This window comes from Panthera uncia, chromosome B1 (assembly GCF_023721935.1).
Source record: "Panthera uncia isolate 11264 chromosome B1, Puncia_PCG_1.0, whole genome shotgun sequence".
NCBI lineage: Eukaryota > Metazoa > Chordata > Mammalia > Carnivora > Felidae > Panthera > Panthera uncia.
This window is the reverse complement of record NC_064811.1, coordinates 165459022-165481069: the sequence shown is the minus strand read 5'-3', so window position 1 is coordinate 165481069 and position 22048 is coordinate 165459022. Positions and strand designations below refer to the sequence as shown.

The 22048-nt window shown below is 49.2% G+C and overlaps 1 protein-coding gene across 1 annotated transcript; it reads left to right on the top strand.

Annotated features, from left to right (window-relative positions):
• The first annotated feature begins 12216 nt into the window (after positions 1 to 12216).
• On the top strand, positions 12217 to 16774 carry DOK2 (docking protein 2). The gene is made up of 5 exons (XM_049631509.1): positions 12217 to 12417; positions 13395 to 13676; positions 13929 to 14016; positions 14926 to 15110; positions 15610 to 16774. Exons 1-5 carry the CDS (start codon positions 12355 to 12357, stop codon positions 16228 to 16230), a joined length of 1239 nt encoding a protein of 412 aa, XP_049487466.1. The 5' UTR covers positions 12217 to 12354; the 3' UTR covers positions 16231 to 16774.
• The last annotated feature ends 5274 nt before the right edge of the window (positions 16775 to 22048 follow it).

Genomic DNA, 22048 nt, shown 5'->3' with positions numbered 1-22048 from the left:
ATGCTCAATCAACGTTGGCACCTCCCTCTACCCTCCCCCAACCAAGATCCCACACCACTTAAGTTTCACAATAACTATCACCTAAATCTTCCAACAGTTCTCCAGTCTTCACAGACACCAGGGCCTTTCACCAGCCTCTATCAAGGAAAATTCCATTACTGCCATCTCTACAATATCCACCTTAGAGAGTTGCTATAAGCATTACATGAGATCATGTAAAGTGGCAAGCAGCTGAGTCCAATAAATGCTAGCATAAAGGTTCCATGTCTGCCTTCTCTCAAACACATCCTTTCCACATATGGTAGTAAATGTGTGAGTGCGAGTGCGCATGAATATTTAGGAAGGGGTGAAGAGCCAGGGATGCAAATATGACATACTTTAAGACCCAGTTTTTGACAATTCTCCTCCTTTCCCCAGGATTTTTATATGCTCCCTGGGTACCAATCTCATTCCATTGCGAATTCCCTGCTTTAGTCACTATAAACGGGAGGGGTGAACTCAGATGTACTGGAATGGGGGAAAAGTAAGGGGAGTGGTAGTCCCCACATTCAAGGACATGTTGAGAAAACCATGGTTTCATTACAAATTCACAACTCAATACCCTGAACTTGGTATTACTTCCCCAATTAAAATGCAAGGCCCCTGAAAATAAGATACCACACCTTGTACTTCCTTCCATGTATCCACATAGTATTAAGAACAGGACATTAGCAGATGCTTAATAGTCACTACTAATCAGCCTCAAGAATGCAATATTTAAAAATTCGATCTGTATGTAACACTCCAGGAACACATACTGTGACCCTGAACTATCCTTTCACATGGGTCAAAAGAGAAACACTTATAAATTAGTTTCTCAAAAAAATGTGGTAAGCATTTTTATTTAAAACAAATTTATCTTTAAATTCTAGTTCTAAGGTTCATGAATGGCCTGAAACTGCAGGCAAATTTTTGTGTAGGTATGTTTTTCCTCCCTGTAGAGCACACAGCTTCCATCATTCTTAATAAACAAAAACAAAACCAAAAAACAACCCAAAAACCAAACTCCCCCCGAAAGCTAAAGAACCACTGCTCTCTACTGTTTTCCCTGGCTTTAAAGTTCAAGCTATCATAGATAGGCCTTACTCAACTTGAGTTCTAAAATCATATTAAAAAATCAAATGACAGGGTAGTAGTTACCCTTAGGAAGATGGATGTGTGGGTGGTTTTGAGGGGGCATCAGAGGGACTTCTCAGGCACTGATTATATTATGGATGTGGATGCTGGCTACACGAGTATTCACTTTCTGAAAACTCATCAAGCTGAACACATGATTTTTCTACCTGTCAAAAGGCATATTTCACTACAGGTTAAAAAAAAACAACACCACAGTAACAAAGATGGGTTATTTATACAAAGCAGACATTACATATCGTAAAAAGTGAAGTCCTTAAAAATAATGTGCCAGGAGAGGCCCCTGTGAAACCTCTAGAAAACAGCCAGTGAGGAGCACAGTGGCCCTTAGTCCAATAGCCTGCAAGAAACTAATTGGGCCCTGTCAGTGATCACAGGAGTAAGCTTGAAAGCAGATTCTCCATCCTCAGTCAAGCCTTGAGATTAACTGCAGCCCCAGTTGACAGCCCCACTGTGAAGGACCCTAAACTAGAAGGGTCTAGGTAAACCACTTCCTGATTCCTGACTCTGAGAAAACCTGTGGGATATGTTTGGTGTTTAAAAAAAAGATGATGCAGTTTCTAAACACTACCTTCCTTATACACATTGAAGTGAACAAAGTAGTCTCAGTGGTTGCACCTACTGGGACATTAGCTTATTGGTTTAAATTGGCAATATTTCCTTCTTGAAAAGCTGTGGTACAATATTGCTTTCAAAACCCAAGCAAGAAAAAAGAAAATACAGCTGGTGATTATGAACATCAATTTTTGCATCAAATGGAAGTTAATCTGTCTTTAAGATACAGAACAGGGATCTTCTCAATGCTTCTTTCTTCTACCTCCACCTAAATTAGAGATTCCATTACAATAATATGTTTTGTGTTTTACTGCACAAGTGTTTGAATAATAACACATGCATATCTTAAATTTTTTGAAGGCTTTTCTCATAAGAGAAAATATACTAAGGTCAGAATTATCAAGTAACTATAAATATGTTCTAAAATATACACATATTATTTGTATAAATCCACAAAAGAGGGAGATGCAGTGAATGAGGGAATGTAGCTATTCCACTATCATCCAACACAAATGTAGCATATTTTGAAATCAGTGTATTAGTTCTTATATCTGTACTTTTGAATCCTGCCCAAAGAGAGCATCAGAATTTGACATTTCAGCAGTCCTGTGTCTTTCTCAGCTCTGAATTATCTGCAGTGCACAATACAGCAAAGGGCCTTGTACACATTAAGCTTTATGGTATCACTGAAAAAAAGTTGCAGAAGTTACTGAGTTTTTCCATTTAAAATTCTTGAAGTGTATGAACTACCTTCTCAAAATGGACTACCCATAGCTCCATTTCCTTGCATATTTTTAAAAGCTGAAAATACAACTATTAACTTTGCTATAATCAGGCCAAATAAACCTTTGCACTGTTAAAGTTTTAACCTACCAGTTGTAACAATTCTTCTACGTGACTCCCTAAAGTTACACCAGTTGTCAATATTTAATTACTCAGCCTTAAATTTAAAATATAATGACTATCTGAGGGGCACCTAGGGGGCTCAGTCAGATAAGAGTCTGACTTCAGCTCAGGTCATGATCTCGTGGTTTGTGAGTTGAAGCTGTGCGTGGGGCTCTGTGCTGACAGCTCAGAGCCTGGAGCCTGCTTCGGATTCTGTGCCTCCCTCTCTCTTTGCTCCTCCCCCACACATGCTCTGTCTCTGTCTCTCTCAAAAATAAATAAACATTAAAAAAAATAATAAAATAAAATGACTATCTGAAAACAGTATCTTCTGTTATTACATAGTCATAATGCAGAGTTCAGTAAATCATACTTTAAGACTGTGTGTGAGGCCCAGCATAACAATAAATCCAACAAAATCCCAGAACTATTCTTCATTTATACTATCTTATAATAATTATTATATATTTAATATACTTACATACTTGAAAGCATATATGTTATATATAATATTATATGTTCTTTCCTTTTCCTTCAAGATCCTGAACACCAGCGAGCACTATCAAAGCTAACATCTGATTCTTCTTAGTCTTTTTCATTATCACCCCTGTACACTAAGAGCTGTCTTCTTTTTGTATTAACTAGCTAGGTAACTGAAGATACTGAATCCTCATTAATTTTATCTAACATTATTTTTAAAAAAAGGGAAGGGAGCAACTGAAGATAAATACAAATGAGTTTGCTTTTTTTTTTTTTAACAATTTTCTGTAATCACTGCTTGCATGGCATTAGATAAGATCATCAAAGAAAAAGGAATCCATCACAGTAGGTTGATTGCTTATAGCTACTCTTCTAAAAAGGCTTGACTATGACATTGACAGAGTTAAAAGACAGATCGAATATTATAATTTTCTCATTTCTAATGTTTTGTGACACTTAAATCTTCCATAAAACACCAATCAGAAGAGACGCTCAGGACTCCAGCCTGAGAATCATATGACACTTGCTTAGTGTCAGTAAAAACAAAAACAACAACAAAAACAACAACAAAAACTACAAAACTGCTCACCCTGGTGGTTCAGAAAAGTACTAGACATAAAATGACTCAACTATTTAGTAGTACATAGGAAACTTTCATATAATCACTGTCTTGAACCTGTAATAGGCTCCTTTTTAAACTTCATGTTCCAGGAGTGTTAGGAGAGAAGTACCCCTCAATGAATTTCAGAATTGTCTTTCATCCTTTCATTCCATACCAGGGAAAGAGCATCTTTTTCTTGGGAAAGTTTTCTACTACAATAAAGTATCAGGCTAAAATCTGTGAGTTTCCAACACTAAAACTAATTTAGTTGTCTAACAAAGAAAAGCAAAGTGCCCCATTCTAGAAAGAGAAAAAAAATCTCTCACAAACTTATTCTGTTGCAATAAAGATCACTAATTCAGAGAACAACACACTACAACTCTTAAAAGTAAAAGAAAACACTGGCTGGCATACCCCTCTTTGTTTTGAAAAGTTAATAAATTTTATTTAGATAGATTCTTATTCTTGGGTGGATGGGAGAAAAATATCACCTTACTAAAAATAGGGTAGACCCTCCTTTGAGCCAAAAATACTAGGAAGATTACTTTGATGCACCTTAACTTTTGTGAGAAATGCCAGCCTTTCCGGTTCAAGATGTGGGCCAGATCATATTAAGAGATCCTTCTTACAGGAGACAGACCAGATGTATATTCATAAAAGTAAACTGACTTCCTTTGCTTTCCAAAGGAAGCATCCAAAGCATCATTCAGACAGGCTATCTATTCAAACCATGTTTTGGAATGTTCTGGACACTATTTTATCCCCCAGAAGATAAGAACACTAGACTCAAAGTCAAATGCCTTTGGTCAACTTGACTTTAAGTAAATCTCATATCAGTTCTATAGTTTGGTTTGCCTTTATTTAACAAGATAAATACTTCTTACCTACCTACACTTTTAGGATGGAAAAAAATTTTTTTTTTTTTAAAATCACATAAAATTCTTATTGTTTCGTAGCAATGGTTGCTATAAAATTCAAGATGCTACACTATTACTACCATTATCACCTTGTATCAAGTTTTACTGCTATTTCTGAATTAGGTCATGATACTGGCTTTAAAACACAAATCTTGTGGTCCTCCATCTGTGGTTGCAATTTTTAATAATTCTGTCCTGATAACTTGCCCCTCATAGACCAAAGACCTACTCCACTGATTCCTGGACTTGAAAATTAGTGCCTTCTCTAATTAAACAGACAGATATCACACCACTCTAGCTTCTTGTAGACATTATATCAGGAATAAGATCATTCTTTGTACTTGAGAAATGATACTTTATAGTGTGCAAAATAGGGCGACACTTCTTATGCTCTCTATACTTCCCACAACACAAAATCTGTGCAGTTACCTAGAAAATCTGAAGGCTTCTGACAACAGACTTATATCAATAACTGTCATAAAAATATCAGATCTAGAGCATAGAGAGGAAAAACTTTATCGAGTTTGCAAGAAATAACCCTGCCCTCCTCCAGCGACTATTAGGTTTGGTGTGTGCTGTCCTTTCCTAGGGCCTGTGCCCTGTCTTTGAAGAAAAGTGGCTTGGGCCCAAAGCAAGCCCGGGCCAGCTCTTGAGCCTGATCAAGACCCTCCACAGCAACGTCTGCACCCAACATTACATCTCTCATTTCAGACACACCCCCTCCACCCCGCGTTTCATAGGAGGTGTGGGCACTCAACTCCTTCACTATGGATGGGGGACAGGAGGGCGGGCGGGCCCAGGCCTGAGCACCCATTTTGGAGGACCGGGGCGCTCGGTCCCATAGGCTGTACGATTAGGAGTGTGGGAGCGAAGGGCGTATCCGTGAGAGGGGGAAGAAGGTCGGGGGGGGGGGGGTTGTCTCTTATATTCGGGGGCGTGAAGAGGAAGGCGGCGGGAAATACTCGGGAGAGCCAGGTTTGTCAATGTGAGGTTTTCTTTTTGTTATTTGTTTAGGGCTGGCGGATGTAATGGGGAAGACCCCTCAGTCCACAGCCGACAAGGGGGTCTCCCTCCCTAACCCGTCTTGGGAGGCAAGAGGACTTGAGGAAGGCCTCCTCCCAGCGGGAAGACAGTGACTGATAAGCGATGTAAGCTGTGCGCGCCGGGGCACGGATTCCTGCACCTCCAGCCCCGCGCGAGAGGCGTGGGACCGGGTGGGAGGGGATGGAGGAGGCCCCCGGCCCAGGAGGCGGGAAAGGCCCCGGAGCTCCGGGACGGGCGGCGGCTCCGGAACCCCGAGTGGCGGTGGCGCGGGCCTGGCGAGCCCCGAGCCGGCTCGAGCCCTTTGGGCCGCGTGCACCCCCCACTCCCCACTCTCCGCGGCCGCCGCCTCCCCCCCGCAGCTCCTCTCACCTGCACATGATCCGCCATTTTGCTCCATTCATGCTCCTCTCCGGCCCCCCCTCCCCCCCAGCGCGCACCTCGGCCGGGGCCGCTGCCGCCGCCGCCGCCGTCGCCGCTGCGCCTGCGCGCTGGGGGCTCGTCGCGCTACGCTCGCGGCGTAGTGCTGCTCGGCTGCGCAGGCCCCGGCGGCCGGGGCCGCGGTTGGAGAATGCGCAGCGCCGTTGGGACGGCGTAAAGGCGCGGGCAACGTCAGCGGCCCGGAGACGCTGGGGGTGGGAAGAAGGAGCGGGCTGGGGGAGCGCGAAGGGAGGGGGAGCCGGGGGAACAAAGCTTTGTTTACATGGTTTTTAAAGGGGCCGCGCTTGCTCCGGCGGATGGGCGGGCGGTCGGGCGCTGGAGCGGGAGTTGGGGGTGCCTGCTGCTTGGCGGCTTGGTGAGGGCTCCAGGAGGGGGGCTGGGACCAGTCCCCGCCCAGAACCTACCACCTGGTGGAGTCCTCTCATCTCCAGTGTTCTTTTGATTTGCCCCTGGACGCCCCCATCCCCCGCCACCGCTCAGCTGCTCTGACAACACGCCCTGGAGGGGTCTTCCGTGCTCCCACAGCCGGTATCCCCCCACTTAGGGTGTCTACATTATTCTTTACTTTCCAGTGAACTGCCAAACTCGACCGAATTTATGTCTGTGTCTTTCTAGCTTTCTGCTCCAGTGGGCGAGGGACATTGCTCTCTGATCCTGGGTTACCAGCAACTCAAATAGTGACCTCCTTGTTTTCTTGTCTGTCCTTTTCTCCTCCATAAACATTCATGGAGATAACCGCCAAATGGTGGTGACAATGGAAACGTGCAGAAGGCACAGTTCCAATCTTCACAAATAGATTATTATGTTAACCGGTACTCTAGGCTGCCTCCTGAGAGGGGTCAGATGCTGGGAAAGGTGGAGGTGGTGGGGAGAGATAAAGGGGCTTTAGGACCCGAGGGCTCAGTCTGACTGAGATAGCCATCTCCTTGGGTCAGATCAGGTCATTCTCTGCCTGCTGAGGCCAATTTCATTCTTTTCCACAAGGAATTATCAGTGTTAGATAATGCTAGTTTCTGTTTTCCATTGGAGTTCACTCTGGCTTCCAATCAAGGCCCCCAGATTAGATTTTCACTGGATTCTGAGAGTACTGGTTGTTTAAAGTTTATATTGACTGGGAGCTAACACCTGAAATCAGAATGAAAATGGTAGTGAATTACTTTCTGTCGTGGATAGAGTAGACTGGTGCTCACCATTCATTTCAACCTGGGTCCTCCTGGTGTATCCTGGTTTGCAGAGGTAGGACACCTAAAAACTACATTACCCAGACTTCCTTGCAGCCAGGGTTCTGTATGCAAGACTGCCTCTGCCAATTAGATTCACTGGGAGAAGATTTTGGAGGCAGAAGTGAGGCAGAAGCTTTTGACTGTTGCTTCTGGCAAGCCTAACCCCTGGAATGTTTTGTGTTGTGCTGTGTGTTCCAGTGTCCAATCATAAGCCTCCTGAATGTACTGAACAGGGATGGTGAGTCAGGGGCTTCCTGACCTTGGCATAGCAGCTGCAGTGGTATATTCTTGGAGTCACAATTGCAGGGGCAGTCTTCCAAGTCCTTACTTGCCTGATTGGGTGGGAGTAACAGCTTTCTGTGGGCCAGGCCCCCATCCACTCCCCCACCAGTCCTCCTTCCCACACTTAGTTCTCCCTCTCTCCTCCTTTTGTCAATAAATGGTACCACCCTTTACCCAGTTGCTCAGCTAAAAACCCAGGAATTATCTTGATTCCTAGCGTCTCAACAGTTCCCCACATCCAATCCACTTGCAAGTCCCATTTAATCTACATTTAACACATGCCCAAATCTGGCCACTTCTTTTCATCTCTACTGCTAACACTCCGGTCCAAGCTACACCACATTTTTCTTGAGGTCCGGTAATAGATTCCGAACTAGTTTCCTTGCTTCCTGTCTTGCCCTGTGATAGCCTATTTTCCATACAGTGGCAGAATGTTATTTTATTTTACTTTTTAATGTTCATTTATTTTTGAGACAGAAGAGAGCGTGCGCGAGAGCGAGCGAGCGAGCGAGAGAATGTGAGCAGGGGAGGGGCAGAGAGAGATGGAGACACAGAATCCAAAGCAGGCTCCAGGCTTTGAGCTGTCAGCACAGAACCTGACATGGGGCTCGAACCCATGAATAGTGAGATCATGATCTGAGCTGAAGTCCAACGCTTAACTGACTGAGCCACCCAGGTGCCCCATGCAGAACATTATTTTAAAATAATAAATTAGGGGTACCTGGGTGGCTCAGTGGGTTAAGCATCTGACTTTGGCTCGGGTCATGATCTCACCATTTGTGAGTTCAAGCCCTGCATTGCGCTCTGTGCTGACAGCTCAGAGCCTGGAGCTTGCTTCAGATTCTGTGTCTTCTCTCTCTGCCCCTCCCCCACTCATGCACACACGCTCTCTCTCTCTCTCTCTCTCTCTCTCTCTCTCTCTCAAAAATAAATAAAGATTAAAAAAAGCTTAAAATAAAAATAAAATAATACATTTAGATCATTATTCGCATGCTTAAAAATCCATAAGTAGTCTCCGTCGCATTTAGACCGCATTCCAAATCTTTGCTGTGGCCCAAGAAGCCACATGATCTGATCTTATCTCTACCATGTTCCCTCTTGTTAACAATGCTCTGGTCATTCTGGCCTTCTTGAGGCTCCTCACATTTAGGGTGTTCCTGTCTCAGGGCCTTTGCATTTGATGTAAATTCTGCCTGGAATATTTTTCCAAATCTTTTAAGTGGCTAGTTCCCTGCTATCATTGACTTCTTAGTTCTGTTGTTATCTCCTCAGAGAGGCTTTTCTTACTACTCCACTGAAAGTTGTCCTCTGCCCCGATCCCTGTCATACTTGTAGCATTGATCACTGTTCAAAGCTATTTACTTGCATACTATTTTCACCATCAGGGTCTCCAATTAGAAAGTAACCACAATGGGTGTGCCTGGGTGGCTCAGTCAGTTGAGCATCCAACTTTTGATTTTGGCTCAGGTCATGATCCCATGGCTGTGAGATCGAGCCCCTCAGCATGGAGCCTGCTTAAGATTCTTTCTCACAAGCATCCACTTGTGTGCGCTTTCTCTCTCTAAACAAACAAACAAACAAACAAACAAAACATGAAACAGGGATTCTGTCTTGTTTATGCTGTGTCCCTAGTATCTCTCTGTACATAATAGATGCTCAATAAATAATCTGAGTTAATTAATTTATTTATGTCTCTGTCTCATTCTGTGGTGTGTGTGGGTTCATATCAGAACACACAGCATTTGAAATGTTATGTCAATGTTAAGTAACATGATTGTATTCTATTATAAGCCCTTCTCAGAGAGTTTCCAGCATTGGGTCTCTCTTTACTTGTACCAGGAGAAGTGAAATCCTACTTAATGGAGAAAGGGAAGGACTAGGAACAAAACTTGAGAGACTGGTCTTGTGCTCCCTTCTCCACACTCAGGAACCACTGGGGTCAGATCTTTCATGACCCCAGGTCACTTATTTCTTTCCTCAGTTCTCCATGCCTCTCAAGCTTGTGCCAACTCCATGCCCATTGTACACTACTTCTTTCCTGCTGTGTGCCCAGCACTACCCCTGGGGTAGCTGCCCCACCTGTCCATTGCTTGGGACTCATCTAATCTGCAAGCCTGCCCAAGGAATCATACACAGTCTCTGCTTCTTCCTTCCTTTTTTTTTTTTTGCCCCCAAAGATAAGCTCCCAAGCCCTTTTGTGTTAAGGATTTAGTTGCCAATCACTGGTGAGAATGATAACCAAAAGTGGCAAAGTTCTTGGAACTGTGTTCTCTGACCTGCATGGTTCCTAACCCCTGTTCCCAGTGTAAAGGAAAGGATTCCCTGGCTTATATTGAGGCACAGGTGAGGTGTGGTGTCCCTTCATTTCCAATAAAAGCAAAGAGGAGCCAAGGAGCATTCCAAACCCCACTTGTGCCTCAGCATAAACCACTGAGACTCTCCCCCTTATGGTGGTTTCTCTTCCCATCATTGGTGCCTGGTAACCTAAGGGCCTCTAATTTTCTGCCCCTCTGCTGTGTCTGGAGCTATGTCTTCTGGGTCTCTGCTCACAGCATTCGCCTGTGGCCAGCAGAAAGTAATGGGGTTCATACTTCCACTGCAGGGACCCCACAAGTCCACCAGGAAAAGTGGAAGTCCCTTAAAGTGTGTCACTCATAGTACACTCCTGCTGTTCCAGCTGTTCCATCTTCTGCAGACAACAGCCATAGAATTTTTGCATCTACCAGAGGCAAGGGATGGCATGTGGTTGTCTGGAATACCTGGGGCTCAGGCCTCCAGGTTTAAAAAGCTTTCAAGTAATCTGGTAAGCTCGGGTGCCCCCCTGTGGTTCTGAGTAGAATGTGTCCAATTTGCCTTAGGGAAAGGTGATCAGAGTAAGGCAGGGGAGGGATATCCTGTTACCCTGTTTCTCAAACTGAGATCTGGCCCACCTGCCAGCTGTATCAGCATCTCTGGTCTCACTCCAGACTTGCTGTATCAGAATCTGCACTTTTAACAGGATCTGCACATTAATGTTGGAAAGGCATGGCTCTGGCAGCCTCCAGGATGGCCCTGAACACTCTGCTTTTCTCATCTCATAAGGAGATGCTGATGGCCAAAGACCAAACGGCTCCTAGGAAACACTGCCTTTCCTTAGGGACTGGAGAGATGGAGTAGACCCTGCCCCATTTCCATACTCCTAACCACTTCCCAAGGAGCTTTTCATACACCAGCATCCTTGGTTTTCCCTTGATCTCTGGATCAACCTGTTCAAATCCAGGCAACAGGGCTGAGTGCCGTGAGCTTTACGTGACTCAGCCCTCTCCTCCCAGAGCTCATAACATTCATCTTTCAAAGCTGTTTTGGAAAAGCGCACGGCATTTACAGCAGATGGCCTAAGCAGTGCATTGCTCTGTTCTCCTTCCCAAGGCAAACAAACCCCTGTGGTAGAGAAAATGACCCAATTATATAAGCACCCATTATGGGGTTACCCCAAGAGTGCTGGTCTAATTCTCTGGTTCCCCAACATTTCTGCACCATGCCCCATCAGATTGCTTCTCTAAACCATCTGGTTCTAAGTTAAATATTCTCTGGGAACCTTAGATTTCCCCAAAGCAGTGTATCTTCTTGCATGGAGTCTGGATTCCATTTAGGTGCCAGCAATAAAAAGACCATCAGAATAAAAATCAGGAGCCCTGGTGCTTTCTCCTGTCCCCACCAGTCCTGTGACTTCAGAAGAGTCTCAAACAGGTGGGTTCATACCCGCATTCCCTTTTCCAGGGGTAGATATTATGGCTGGTGACCATTATATGCCTGGAAGCTTTAGTAACTAAGGAGCATTTTTGTTTTGGCAACTATAAAGCTTTTTTTTTTTTTTTTTAAATATAAGAGATTGCTATTGTAACTTAAAAACACAATCAGATAATCTCCAGATGAAACTCTAGTGCCTTTATAATGCTCACAAAGGCTGGAAAGAAGGTGAACTCCAACCAGTTGGATGGGCTCTGGGAACATAGCAAGCTTCAAGGTGGGGATGTTCATGTTTCTAGAATCCCAAGAAGGTGTTGTAAGTGTGTGGTGTTGACTGGGGCAGGGAGTGCTCCCCTCAGAGTGAAACACAGTTGCAGCTGTGTGTGAAAGTGGTGAGATCTGTCTGATGTGTCCTGTGTGCTGGGTGGGTGTATGTGTGGCTAAGCTCTTTTTTACTGAGCTGAGAGACCTGGGTTCCGGTTGGTGGCCTTGAACACCTTCCTCAGATCTTCCTGAGCCTCCATCCAGTCATTTTTAAATTAGGGACTTAGCCTGGTTGATTTCTAAGTTTTCTTCCAGCTATGTCATGCTGAACATCCAGCTTGTGTGTGAGGGCCTTTTGCTACTGGTTTTACTGTTGAACTTGGTTCTGGGTCTCTTTGTTGCTATAGGTCAGCCCTTCCTTGTTTGGTTTGACTCCCCGGCCAGGTTCTGTTCCTGAGTTGTTGCTGGCTGAAAAGCTGGAAATTGGCTTTTTGGAAATTATCTTACTCAATGAAAATGCAGGAAGCTTGTGCATGAAACTCACTCGGCAAACACACACACACACACACACACACACACACACACAGCAAGAAACCACAGGGCCTATTGGTTTGGGTTTGTCATCATCGAGCAGACAAGAACATTGCAGAAAACTCTAGGCAGAGAGGAAATGAACTAGGGGGAACCCACGGCAGGGAGGAGGGAAAGAGGGCGGGCGTGGAAGGAGAGAACTGAAGTGCTGGGGCACCGTCATGGTGAGAGGATGGAAGAAGTGGCAGTGAAGCAGGGCCCCCTGTATCTTCTGCAGCAGCAGACTTTTGGAAAGGTAAGGGCAAGGCTGGGCTGGGACTGGGTAGAGGGGCTGGGGGGGTTGCTGCTAGAAATTCCCGGGGATGAGAGGGAGCCCCCGAATGTTCCAAAACCTGTATGGGAAGGTGGGGACTGTGCCACTCCCCACATTAGACCCTTAGCAGCCACTGGCTTCCCCAAACAGGCCCCAAGCTGAGTTCTTTGCAAATGGCTGTTCGCCAGTGGGGAGGAGGGTACATGAGGGCTCTGACTCCATTTCTTGCCTCTGAGGCTCTGTGGTAACATGGGGATGCTTTGGGAGGGAATGGAGGGCAAGGTGGGGGGATAATTTGACATTGCTGTGGAAGTTCCTTCTCCCTTTCCTGCCCCAGTGGGATGAGTTTGGCTGGTGTCAAGCTTGAGCCGGGGTCTCTGTGGCCAGCCTCCTTTTCCTTCCTTGGCCTCCTCGAATGAGGAAGTCCTCTGTCCCTCTGCTGACCTGCACAAGGGCTTCTCTGTCTCTCTCATGACCCAACCTGTCAAGGGGTGAAGCAGGAAGGTTCCATAGGGTTGATTGAAGTTTCTGGCACAGTGTTTTCTGTGGGGCCTCACACAGAGAGAATGATGAGCTCTGGTCTCGGCCCTCATGCCACCCTCTCATCTCTCCTCTGGGCTTCAGGGACTCACAGGCGTTTTGCCTCTGGACTCGGATATTGGTTGGGCCTGCCTTGCAGTCTGTCCCCATGGGGCTCCCTTCTGACTCTGCTTTTCCACTCGCTGTCACTGCAGGCCTCTTTCTCGGCCGTGTGGGGCGGGTCTCCAATGCTCACTAATTCCTAAGGCTCCTGTTATCCCCTCTGACTCCTTGGGTCTATTGTGATCTTCACCTCTCTCTCTGACCCGAGTGCTGCCCCACGCCCTCTCCCTTGGTTCCTCGTCTCCCCATTGATCACTATCTCTCCATCTCTGGGTGGCTCCCTCCCCGCACCTCACCTGCCATGCGTCTGGGTTCAGAAATGGCGCCGGTTTGGGGCTATGCTGTATGGAGAGTCAGGCTGCGCCTTGGCCCGGTTGGAGCTCCAGGAGGGCCCTGAGAAGCCACGCCGGGGAGAGGCCGCCAGGAGGGTGATCCGCCTCAGTGACTGCCTACGGGTGGCTGAGGCTGGCGGGGAGGCCAGCAGCCCCCGGGACACCAGCGCCTTCTTCCTGGAGACCAAGGAACGCCTGTACCTGCTGGCAGCCCCCGCTGCAGAGCGCAGTGACTGGATGCAGGCCATCTGCCTCTTGGCCTTCCCTGTGAGTCATCCAGTGATGCAGAAAAGGCAGGGGCATGCAGGTGGGAGTGGGGGCACTCGGTACTTGCTGTGGGCAGGTGTTCTAAGAGCCAAGGTCAGGATGTTGGGGGCGGTTCCTGGCGGGGCGGGGGGTGGGGGGCCCAATCCAGAATGCAGACAGGGACAGCAGGCTGAGTGTGCTCTGGAGGGAGTCCTGGGCCACAGGTGGGGCTTGGCATTGGTGACAGTGGTGAGACCTTGGCCTCCTCCTCAGGGCCAGAGGAAGGAGCTGCTGGGGCCGACGAGGAAGGGCAGCTGGCCCTGCATGGAGGAGAATGAACTGTACAGCAGCACGACTGCAGGTGAGGGGCTGCCTCCCCTCCTGGGGCGCCCTCCCCAGGGTGTGGTGGGGAGGAGCTGTGGGCTGGCGGCTGGCCGCCTCTGAGTCTTCCTGCCCTGTGGTTGCCCCCAACCCCGACCAGTCCCCTTATCGGCTTCTCTGCATCGTTTCCGGGAGTGGCCTGAGGTGGGGGAGCCTGGACTGCCTCCAGCATCAGGCCTCCCCCACCCCCTCCCCATCCCCCTGTGGCTCATTCCCTCTTGCCCAGGCCCTGATGGTGGGAGAGGGCAAGGCTGGGGGATCCAGTGAAGGTGCTGCTTTTGAACTCTCTGTCCTGGGGACCTGAGAGAGTGTCTGAGAAGGTTTTAGTTTTATGGATTTAAAGTGTCCTGTGGCAGTGGAACTTTCTGCTGACGAAGCAGTCCCTTTTTGTGATGTGTCTAGCCCACTGACTTGGGCGTGTGCGGGGAGCAGATGGGCACAGGGTGACATTCAAGCTCCACCTCACAGAGGGCACTGGATGACGTCAGCAGTGGGTGGGTTGGCTGCAAGCTGGGAGGGTAAGGTCGGCTGCACCTGCAGCTGTGATAGCAGGACTTGGGGAGGAGGCTGGGTAAGGGCAGGAGATTAGATGGGGAAGACAAGGCTGTGACTCTGGCAACAGGGACAGGAAGGATGTGGGCACAAGGTCGGGGTGCATGTGGCCAGGGCACGATGCTGACTAGGGTAGGAGGTGGAGGTACCTGCATTTTGGGGAATATGACCTGTCACAGGGCAGCTCAGCCTCCAAGATGCAGGCTGCAGGGTCAGGAGGCACATGGATAATGTGTTTTCTGGAGTCTTCTGGCATGCTTATTTAGAGCAGAGTTGAGGCAGGCCATCTGTTTCCCATGAACTGCCTGATCCACCTCCCCTCTCTGCCCCCCCCCAGCGGCCCCCCGCAAGGAGTTCTCTGTGACAATGAGACCCACAGAAGCCAGCGAGAGGTGCCGGCTCCGGGGATCCTATACCCTGCGGGCTGGAGAGAGTGCACTGGAGCTGTGGGGTGGCCCTGAGCTGGGCACCAAGTTGTATGAGTGGCCTTACAGGTTCCTGAGGCGCTTTGGGCGGGACAAGGTGAGCAGGGGCTGCCTGTGAGAGAGGAGATTGTCAGGGAGAGGACAAAGGGGCCCTCAAAGGAAGAGAGCATGGGAGGAGGAAGGGAAGACAGATAAAAACCAGCAGAAGAAAACAGCCAGTGGGGAGAGAGCCAGGGGAAGGAGAGGGAAGGGGGAGTGGGTGGGGACTAGAAGAACCAGAGAACAGGAAGAGGTAGGGAGGTCAGAGGAGTAAACAGGGGCTGGTGTTATTGAGAATGAATATATACCAACCTCCACACTTGAATGGATGGCAGGGAGAAGGAAGGGACAGGAGAGAGGGCTTTGCTTGTTAAGGAAAAAACCCAGAGGGATGGTTCACCCCCCTCTGGGTTTTTTCCTTAACAACTTGGGGAGAAGCTCTCATGGTTCTTGTGGAAGGAAGTCGGAAGTGACAGGTTTGTGGTTGGGAGCTGGGTCTGGGAGAAGGGACTCTACTGTGTGGACTGGCCAATAATCTCCCTTTCCCTTCCACCCAGGTAACCTTTTCCTTTGAGGCAGGCCGGCGTTGTGTCTCTGGAGAGGGCAATTTTGAGTTTGAAACTCGGCAAGGCAATGAGATCTTCTTGGCTCTGGAAGAGGCCATCTCTGCCCAGAAGAACAGTGCCCCTCCTGGGCCCCAAACCCAGCCAGCCACAGTCCCTGCGGTGCTGCCCCGGCCAGAAAGCCCCTACTCCCGGCCCCACGACTCACTGCCATCTCCGTCACCTACCACTCCAGTCCCCACCACCCGGCCGCGGGGCCCAGAGGGGGAATATGCGGTGCCCTTCGATGCAGTAGCTCGTAACCTGGGGAAAAGCTTCAGGGGTATCCTGGCGGTTCCTCCCCAGTCCCCAGTGGACCCTCTGTATGACAGCATTGAGGAGCATCCGGCCCCACAGCCCGACCACATATACGATGAGCCTGAGGGAGTGGCTGCCCTGTCCCTGTATGACAGCCCACAGGAGCCCCAGGGTGAAGCCTGGAGGAGGCAGGCCTCAGCTCACAGGGACACCAGCAGCCTCCAGCATGTCTACCCAGCAGGGCAAGACTTTTCTGCGTCTGGCTGGCCACAGGGAACGGAGTATGACAATGTTGTACTTAAGAAAGGCGCTAAGTGATGGGGGGCAGGGGAGATGTTGACCTTATCGAATGCCGGTGCTGAAGCTATCTTGTGCTCGCTGGGGCACCAGTCAGAGGCCAGTGTGAAGGAGTGGGAGGACGACCACAGGCCTCCCTTCTAGTTTCTTCAGGTTACTTCTCCTGGCCACTGCACTCCAGGAACTTCCCTCTGCTCCTTCCGGAACACTTGCCTTGGCCTGCCCTAGTCTGGTCTGAGGAATTGTCCCTCCCAGGGCCTGCTGTGTGAGTCATCCTCCCAAAGCAGGAAGGGGGCCCTAAAGAGACACACCCTCCTCCTACCCCTTTTCCACTTCCTCTTCTGTCTTTCCTAAAGGAAGCTTGGGCATTTAGGGCAGAGGACAAAAGGATGTCAGCAAATTGCCCTGGTTTCTTGCCTTATACAGGCATCTTCCCTGCTGACGTCCCCTTCAGGGGACCACCCCGGCTCCAGGCACTGGGACGATGGCTGCAGCTTTATGTAGGTTTTAGACTTCTCTGTGGCATTAAACACATCTGGAATATTTCTGTGTGGCATAAGTGCTGTGGGATGGGGATGGGAGAGCCACAGCCCTCTTGGAGACATATGCTTCAGTTGACCACCATGGACACCTTCTGTCCTAGCAGCAAGATCTTCTCTGGGTCTAAGCTGGGTCCCAAGCATCTGTCCACAGAGTGTGTGTGTGTGTGTGTGTGTGTGGGGGGGGGTGGTCTGTGAAAGTCGGGGCACTTTGGGAAAGAGGTTCAAGCATCTCTAACCCTTTGCCAGCTTCGAGTCAACACCAGGAAAGTAGTGGGGAAGCAGAATGTATGTGTGAAGAGCTGGACTGGAGGATGGGAAGAGTAGGCACTTACTGGACCTCTTATGCACTACAAGTGAGACTAACAAGCTGTGTGGCCTTGGATTGATCCCTTGCCTTCCTAAGACTTGCCTTCTTTGTTCACTATGTAGCGTTCTGAGAAGGCTCCCTGCTCTGTAATTCTCCATAGACCCTCAGTATCAGGTCTATCACTTCTCTACAGGTCAGCTTCTATGCCCTGTGCCCTCACCCCGCCCCCCCCCATCAACACCTGCTTTTGGTCCATGTCTATGTCATGTCATGTCATGTCAATACATTTCTGCTACCAGCCAGTTCAGCCAATGTTATAGAGCATTGCAGGGCTCTAGACTGCCCTGGCCTCAGGATGCCAACATCCCAGAGCAGGCTGAGACAAAAGCACAGATGTCTGTTACAAGACATTGCATTACATTAGTGCTGCAAGAGGTGAATCAGGGTCCTGGGGGCCAGAGAGGACAACTGTTCACTGGAGACATCTAAAGAAAGATTTCATCTGGAATGTGGATCTTCAAGGGTGGAATTTGATGAAGATTAAGGAGTGTGTGTAGAGCATTGTGGGTAGATCAATGAGCATGAGTGAAAGTGTGGGGGAAGGTATGGATGTGCTCAGAAAAGAGTTCCACATTCAGAGTATAGGGAACATGTGGCCATCTAGCTGGGAGGGCAGGTTCCAACCATGTTGTGTGTGTGTGTGTGTGTGTGAGGGGGGTGACAGAGGGAGGGGGAACGACAAGACTTTTGAGCAGAGAGTCCCATAAGAGCTGTGCATTAGGGCAATAACTCCACCATCCCTGTGGGAAATGGACTGGGGATAGGATGGTTTGGGGCTGAGTTGGAAGGAGAAATTCAGAAAAGATTGGATTCAAAAGATGTTGAGGTAGGGCCTACAGACCTTGGAGTAATATTGGGTATGGAACTCAGAGAAATAGAGTTTCTGGAAAGATTCAGGTTTGGGGAAGAAGGCGAGCTTCATTTCTGACATGTAGAGGTTAAGATGGCTTTACTGCACCCAGCTAGAAGAGTCCTGAAAGCAGTTGGAAGGGAGCTCCAAGGCGCAGGAGGGAAATGAGATAGAGCTTCTCAGTTGCATTGTGATCTAAGTTTTCTCTCAAACCATGCCTTTGCCCCTTGTTAAAGGAAGTTGAGCCAGTGGGTGAGCAGGCTAGAGAGAGTAGCAGGTGGGCTTCCTGGAGCCCTGCCTCTTTTGTGCCAAAGGGCTGTCCCTATTGCCATCATCCAATACCAGCATCAGAATAAATTTGAGGCAGGCAGGAATGCTTAAGGCCTTTAAGGGATTCGATCGCACCCCTCTCCAGGCCAGGGACAGGAGTTGGGGGGCTCTTAGGCAAGGATGCCATATTTGTAATTTCCTTCAGGTAGCCCTTGAGGTGGACGTCCCAGCTCAGCCCACCAGGGGGCAGTGTTACCCTGTGGAAAAGGCCACTGGGGGCTTAGCTGCTGCCAGGTGTGGGGGCTTGGTCCCGAAGGAGGGAACTTACATGTTTGCTACCCAGAAGATTGGAGGATAGCTTGAGGAATCGTCATGTAGGAGCTTGCCCCTTCAGATGCTCAAATCCCACCTGGAGCCCTGTGGACCCTGCCTCCTAGAAGTGTGGGACCCTAAGCTGAAAATTGCCCCCTCCCGCCTCTTTCCTCTCCTTGGAGATCCAGGGACTTGTGAGTTTTGTTCTGATGCTAGCTTTGCTCAAAAGGGAAGTGGTAGATTGGGGCCCTAGGGAAAGGAGGTGTGAGGGCTGGGAGGGCGGGGCAAGTGGAGCATTTGGGGAAGTTGGCAGGGGTAATGAAAGTCCTCGAGGCAGTTGTTAAGGACAAAGACCATGCTATCTGCGTCCCTCTCAGAAGGCATGACCAGGTGGGTGGGTCCTCCTACAGAGAACTGTGTCAATGCCAGCGCAGCCAGCCTCAACCGTACTGTCGCTTGTGACATGTGCATCATCCCTTAGTCCACACCACATACTGGCCCCACCTAGAGCTGGGAGCTGGGGGGAATGACAGACTCATCCCCCCCCCCCCTTGCAGAGCCCACGCACAGAATAGTTATTCAGGAGATGGTTAATAAGGGGATTAATGGCCAGATGAGCCTTAGGAATCCATCTCAAACAGAAGCACAGAGGTAAAGCCCTCCTTGAAGTGTTTCTATGCCAGCCTGGCTGTCAAAGGCAAATTCATAGGTGAGGAAACAGACTGGTCTCCAGGGGACAGGGCCATGTAAGACCAAGTGACAGTTCTATAAGAAAGGTTCTCTTGGCTCCAGGGTCTGCTACCTGGCAGCCGTTATGATACCAGGAGATGCTCTGCTGTGACCAGGACACTTAGAAACTTCTTATATTTGCTCATCATTATGCAGAGGTGACATCAGGGCAGATGAGAATGGCATTATGAGTGGTGCCCAGCATAGAGATGTGTACACAGATTCATATAACTGCATGTACCCACACAAGCATAGTATATAATTCTTCCTGTTTCTTTTCTTCTCTCTCTTGCCTCCCTTTGTATTCTCTTTTTTTGAGAGCATGAGTGGTGTGTGTGTGTGTGTGTGTGTGTGTGTGCCTGTGGTCTACACTGTAAGCCTGCTCTCAGGCTCATGGTGGGGGTATCCAGGGCCCCTGGTGAGTTCCCACCTTGCAGCTTCAGAATATACCAAGGTCCAGATTGCCTGGGCCTCTCTGCTCGCTCAGATTCCTCCCTAATGGCTATACTCAAGCTGTTGCTGCCACCACCTTTCAGCCGTGATGCTAACTAGCCTCCTGCCTCCTGCCTCCTAGGCACTGATTCAATTAGCCAAGGTGCCCACCTTCTGCAAAGGCCATTTATAAAATCAGCTGGGACAGCTGGAGACCTCAGGGAGGGCAGGGCTGAGAAGCAAGGGAGGAGGTAAGTGAGCTGAAAGAGGGAGGTAGAGGAATGGAGGGGGGTTCTGGGCAGGGGCATCTGATCTGATTAGGCATCAGGCTGGCTTCCCCTGGCCAGCAGCTGCACATCACTGCCCTGCTCCAATCCTCGGCTCCCAGGCCAATCCAATGCTGGCCAGCACAGAACAGGGCCCATCCATCTCCCTGCCCTGGCCAGCCGTGTCTCTCTCTTCCCTGCCTCTCTCTTACCTCTGCAGCCCTCTTCTTGACACTAGCTCCTGGATCCCTGGGCGAGACACAGGTAGCTGGTGAGTTCGGGAGGGGTTGCGGGTGGTGGAGCAGCAGGTTCTGAGGGATCTGGTCCGGAGCTGGTGTCCCAGAGCTGAGTTAAGTAATTTGGGGACCTGCACCCTGGGACAGGGTCAGCCTTCTGCTTTCAGAGAGAGCGGGGGAGGTTGGTGTGAAGGTGTGCCTGAAGGGGCGACAGCCATTGGGATAATAATAATGTTCTTGAGTTTGCACAGCATTTACAAACTACTTTGGGGGCAGTTTGGGGTAGTCGGTTAGGCACGCAGACTGCAGCCTGACTCCCTGCATTCAAATTCTGGCTCTGCTGCTTGCTAGCTATGTGTCTTTGGGCATCTGCTCTGACCACCTGTGTGCACATCTGTAAAATGGAGATATAATAATATGTTTCTCAGAGGTTTGTTGTGAAGACTAAGTGAGGGGACAGACACAGAGCTCCTAGAGCAGCGCCTGACACACACAGAGCTCCCGTGTTATCCACAATCTCATTTTACTTCCAATGGCACGGCAAGGCCGGTCGGGTAAAATGTGCCCAGTTCATACGCAAGGTAACAGAAGCACAGAGAAGCAGAGCCCCCTATCTCTGGGGGAATGAACCTGGGCTTTGTGGATGAGGGAAGACCTGGTTGGGGAGGAGAGCTAGGACTCTGATAGGAAGGAAGAATATTCAAGGAGAGGGGAGGGGAACAATGTCAAGGTCTTTCAGGACCTTTCTGCCCAGGGTAGGTGGCTCCTCCTGGGGGGACTTGGCCCACATGGGCAGAGCCGCACTTGCTGGCCCTATGATGCCCAGAAATGGGAGAGCTTGGAAGGGAGCTGCTTCATAGACTAGAAGGCTCTGGCTTGAGGCACAGCTGGAGGGCAGAAGCTGCAAGGATGTCTCCCCCTTTCATCTGAGCCCTGCACCCACTCATGGCCTGGCAGCTGGGACCCCAGGGCAGGGGCAGACTCCTTGCTGGGTAGGGGCACCTGGTGGCCTGGCTGGCATGGCCTGCCGACTGGTGTGATCAAAACACAGTTGTAGGGCTGCTGCCCGGCAGCCAGAAGAGGGGCTCTGGGAGGGGGAGGCTGAGGACAAGGTGGCAGAAAGGACAGAGACTCTGAAGGAGTTTGTCATCTTTCATACTGGGCTGCAGATGTCCAAAGGGCAGATTCATTCTTTATGTAATGTATTGTTGTACCCCCAGCACCTATGGCAAAGCCTGGCAATAAAGTAGGCACAGATAAGTATTTCTTGATGGAAAGAATGAAGCCCATTTTACTTGGGAGGATACAGGGGTCTCCAGTGTGAATGATTTGTGGAACTGTGGGACTCCCCACCAAGAAATATTTTCCCCGACTGACTTCAGGAATATCTCATCACTAGCCTTTTGGGTCCCCCCTTCCTCTCCTAGCAGGCCTCTTTTAAGATGCAAAGTGAAGGGGTGCCTGGGTGGCTCAGGTCAAGATCTCATGATTCCTGAGTTAGCACTGACAGTGCAGAGACTGCCTGAGATTCATTCTCTCTCTCTCTCTCCCTCTCTCTCTCTTTCCATGTGCCCCCCTCTACTCGCACGTGTGTGCGCTCTCCCTCTCATAAAATAAATAAACAAACTTAAAAAAATAAATAAAATGCAAAGTATAGTTGGGTGAGAGACTCAGGCCCCTACTGCTGGAGGCAGGAAGGAAGGGCTGAAGGTGAGAATGGTCCGACTCGGTCTAGAGTAAGGGGTTGGTGGGTGCTGCATCTCTGATGCTTCCTAGAAAGACTGTAGCCAGGTGTACAGATGCAGGGGGCACAGATAGCGCCCTGGGCTCAGGCC